At 56.1% G+C, this 4,256-nt stretch overlaps 1 protein-coding gene across 3 annotated transcripts in view; it reads right to left on the reverse strand.

Annotated features, from left to right (window-relative positions):
• Positions 1–1,079: 1,079 nt before the first annotated feature.
• Positions 1,080–4,256, reverse strand: part of CDC42BPB (CDC42 binding protein kinase beta) — a 99,621-nt gene continuing 96,444 nt past the window's right edge. For all 3 annotated transcript variants that reach the window (XM_073895912.1, XM_073895913.1, XM_025869316.2), the window contains one exon: positions 1,080–2,372. In XM_073895912.1, coding sequence (XP_073752013.1) covers positions 2,241–2,372 — 132 coding nt within the window. In that variant the 3' untranslated portion in view covers positions 1,080–2,240. The remainder of the gene's footprint in view (positions 2,373–4,256) is intronic.

Below are 4,256 nucleotides of genomic sequence, written 5' to 3' on the forward strand. Positions count from 1 at the left end.
CGCCCGCCGTGGAGACCAGCGGCTGGCGCTTTGTGGGCGCGGCGCGCTGGGACCGTCGCGCTGGCCGCGCCTGGAGCCGACCTCCGCTGGGGGCCGAGATCCGGCTCCGTCTCGGCCCCGCACAGCTGCTCACCCAGCCCGGGCCCTGCTCCCGTCAGTTCTCCCAGCCCATGCGATTTCACTTGGGTCTCTGACGCTCCCCCGGTGCCTCGCGTGGTCCCTGCTGCTCGGACACCGGCCCCTTTCAGGGACAGGTGGGAGGACGGCCGTCTGTGCCCTGTGTCGGGGGTGCGGGGCGGGGGGGGCGTGCCAAGGCGAGGGGAGCAGATGGGATGGGGGCTGTGCTCCGCGGGGCCGAGGTGGGGGCACAGAGTGGCGGTGGCCCATCCCCGAGCATCCCCCGCCCCGGGCTGGGCGGGCTGCTCTGAACTTGGTCGTCGCCTCACAGCACCGGCTCAGGCAGGGGCTGTCACTGGCCCCGTGTGACCAAGAACATGCTGGGGGTCTCGGGGCAAATAGAGCCCAACCCAGCACAGCGCAGCGCTGGGGGGAAGTTTGGCCATCCGCGTTCCGCTGGCTCCTGGTGACTCCCCATCCCGCCCTGCGGGGCCGCGGAAGGGCCGGCGTGCTTGTGTGTGGACAGGGCACCCCCTGCTGCTGCAGGCAGCCCCCCAGACGGGCGCCCAGACTTGCAGGGTCTCATGGGCACCCCCTGGCCCTGCCCTGCCCGGGCCCCTAAGGCTCCTACTTCTCTCAGGTTGAAATTCTAACCCCACTGCTGTGGCTGGCTACCTGGAGGCCCGGCAGGAGCACTTGGCCAGGGGGCCCCTTTCTCCCCCCCAGTGGCCCAAGCCCAACCCTGCCTACTGTGTCCGGGGGTCCCCCCAGGAGGAACCCCATCATAGACGTGGAGGGCCGCAGTCCTACTCTGGAAACCAGCTCCTGCCACATGGAGACAGGTGTTTTTGCAGGACCCCCCCCCCCCGACCCCAGTGACGAAGAGCAGTGTCTGCAGGCACCAAGACATGCACAGGGTGACAAGTCATCACATTCAGACAAACCACTGAGAGCTTTAAAACTGCTGTCTTCTGCTTTATTGGCAGGTAAATTGTTCAAAAATGTTCTCACGATTCAATAATTACAAAGACTCAGACTTACATTAAAAAAGTAAAAACCAGAACCCCCAGCAGGTGCCAGCCCCAGCAGAAGGCCCAGGGGGGCGGTGGGCAGCAGGTGCTGGGTGTGCGACACGCACAGGCAGGCCGTGGTGCCCACGTCACTCGGTGCCGACTCCAGGTAAGTGCATGTCTTCAACAGCGTCGCCAAGAACGCCAACCAGCGGGAGAGCAGGGAGGAGCCTGTCCTGGGCCGAAGACAAGCGCGGTCTGCTGGCCAGTTAATCCTAAGCCTTTCACGGGACAGGCCACAAACCTGATTACTCAACACAGCAGCAAGGAAGGGGGAGAGTAAATCCACGGACAGAGCCAATGTGCAGGAGTGTGTCGGGCGAGTCTACGTGATGCATTCAGGCACTAATCACAGGGCTCCATGCAGGGGCGGGGCGGGGCGGGCAGGGGCGCTGGCCTCCTCACCCCCGGCAGGCCCCGGGCCGGCGGCAGCCGAGCGAGCGCGTGGACTTCACAGTACTAAGACAGGTGACACTTGACGGCTGTGACCGGGAGCAGACTCTCACACACACACACATACAGGGCCCCGGGCAGGGGTGGCTCGGGGGCCTCTGGCCATGGCTACAAGTTCGGGGGAAGGTCTGCAGCTGAACACAATGGCGAAGTGAAGAAAAAGGCAACCTCCGCTTTCCTGTCTTTAAGATTCTAGTGACACTGGGACTGAAACACAACTTCCTACGATTCTCCTAAGGTCCTAGGGCACAGGCTCGACACGGAGGCTGCGTCCGAGCTGCATGGGACACCGGCGCCCACAGGGCCCCACGCGCCTTCGCAGCTTCTTCCGGGCGGGGGAGGCTAGGTGCTGGTCCTTCATGTGCAAACGGAACGGTGCTGTCCCACAGCGTGCGGATGAGCGGATCGGGCCTACCACCACCAACCATGCGGCATAAAACTGATCATTATTATAATAAAGATTTTTCTTTATCTCCATATCTACAAATTGAGTCTACATTTCCTTGGACAACACTGGAGGGTCAGCTCAGTCTTGGCACTGGACTGGAGGCCACGCCCAGCGCCCTGGCCCCGTGCTGGTGAGGCGGGAGGCCGGTGGCTTCAGGCATCGTAGGCTGGCTGCTCCAGGCCTTCAAGGGGGAGCTGGCTCCTATGCGGTGAGTTGGGGCTGGGGGGGCCACTGGGGTTGGAGCTGTTCGATGGAGTCGAGTGTTTGGTCGAATCGGAGTCAGGCTGTTAACACAAGGAGGGGGAGAGCGTAAGAACCAACTGCCCTGGGCCGGTGGAGGCTACGTGCGGCCAGCCAGACGCGGGCATTTGGGGAAAGATGGCGCAGCTACTGTCTCCTTTCTGGTTAGGACAACACTCTCTACGAGCATTTCACAAGGTCCTTGAGCTTGCAGGTGAAGAGATCACAAACCGAAGCCCAACCCGAAAGCCACAAATACCTCAGTGATTTTAGTTACAAGGAGGAACGAGCACCCCTACGGTGAAGAAACCAGACAAAGCAGCCTTTCACGATAAAGTTTCTCAACATGATAGAGGGCGTCCATGAAAACCCCACAGCTCACTTCGTACTGAATGGTGCAAGTCACAACTTTCCCGCTAGGACGAGGCACCAACGAGGATGTGCGCTCTCACCACTGCTGTTCAACACTGTACTGAAGTTCAATACTGGAATAAATTTAACCGAAGAGGTGAAACATCTGGACACAAACTAGAGAACATTGCTGATAGAAATTAAAGATGGCCTAAATAGAACATGTCATGTTCATGGATTGGAAGACCAAACATCATTAAGACGGCAATACTCCCCCTCCCCAAAGCAATCCACAGACTCAATGCCATCCCTACTGAAATTCCAATGGCTCTTTTTTCCAGAAATGGGAAACGGAAATCCTCAAATTCATATGGAATTGCAAGGGGCCCAGAGTAGTCAACACTATGAGAAAACTGGGAGGAATCACACTTCCCAAGCTTACTCCTTCAAAGGTACTAAAAAGCAACAGTACTGCAAACAGCACGGTGTGCATTAGTCCAGAGACCAGTGAAACAGAACCGAGAGTTGGGAAATAAATCTATACTACCGTGGTCAACTGGTTTTTGACAAGGGTGCCAAGACTATTCAACAAGGGAAAGTACTGCTGGATATCCACATGTGGAAGAATTAGGTGGAGTCTCCACCTTACGACACACGGAAAAATAATTCAGATCAATCACCTAAATATGAAAGTTAAAACCATAAACTCTCCAAAAAAACAAGAACAAATCTTCATGACTTTGGATTCAGCAATGAATTCTTAGATATGACCTCAAAAGCACAACCAACAAAAGAAAAAAAGTTGGATATCACCCAAATTAGAAGTATCAAAGGACACGATCAAGAAGGTGAAAGCACAACCCACAAAACGGGAGAAAATATTTGCACCTCACATCAGGGCCACGTATCCAAGATGACAGAATGTACTCTTCAACCCAATAACAAAAGACAACTCAATTTACAAAAATGGACAAATGACTAGACATTTCTCCAAAGGTACAGAAGTCACCAACAAGCACAGGAGAATGATGCTTGACATCACCAGTCATTAGGGGAAGGCAAGTCAAAACCACAATGAGGTCCGGTACTTCACACCCACCAGGACGGCTATTAAAACAAAAGGAAAGGGAGAGTAAGCGCTGACAAGGACACGGAGAAATTGTCACCTGCGCAATTTGCTGGGGGGACTGTGAAATGGTACAGCTGTCGTGGGAAACAATTTGACGGTTCCTCAGGAAGGTACCCATACTCCACGGCTAGGTACCTACCCAGACGGGCGCGCACACGTCCATCTCCGCACAGAGCTCCGCGCCCCCCCAGGCCCGCCAAGGGATAAGGGGGGCATAAAATGTGGTACATCTGTACAATGGAGTATTTGGCAACAGAAAAGAACCTACTGATACCTGCTACAATGTGAATGAATCTTGGAGACTTCATGCTAAGTGAAATAGGCCAGACACAAAAGGCCACTTGGAACGTCCGTGACAGGTAAATCCAGAGACAGAACAAAGATCTGGCGTCGCCACGGGCTGGGGGAAGGGAGGAATGGGAGAAACGGGGGGGGGGGGGGGGGGGGG

Source organism: Callorhinus ursinus, unplaced genomic scaffold, assembly GCF_003265705.2.
Source record: "Callorhinus ursinus isolate GAN/ISIS: 27379988/994484 unplaced genomic scaffold, GSC_fseal_2.0 scaffold8, whole genome shotgun sequence".
Lineage (NCBI taxonomy): Eukaryota > Metazoa > Chordata > Mammalia > Carnivora > Otariidae > Callorhinus > Callorhinus ursinus.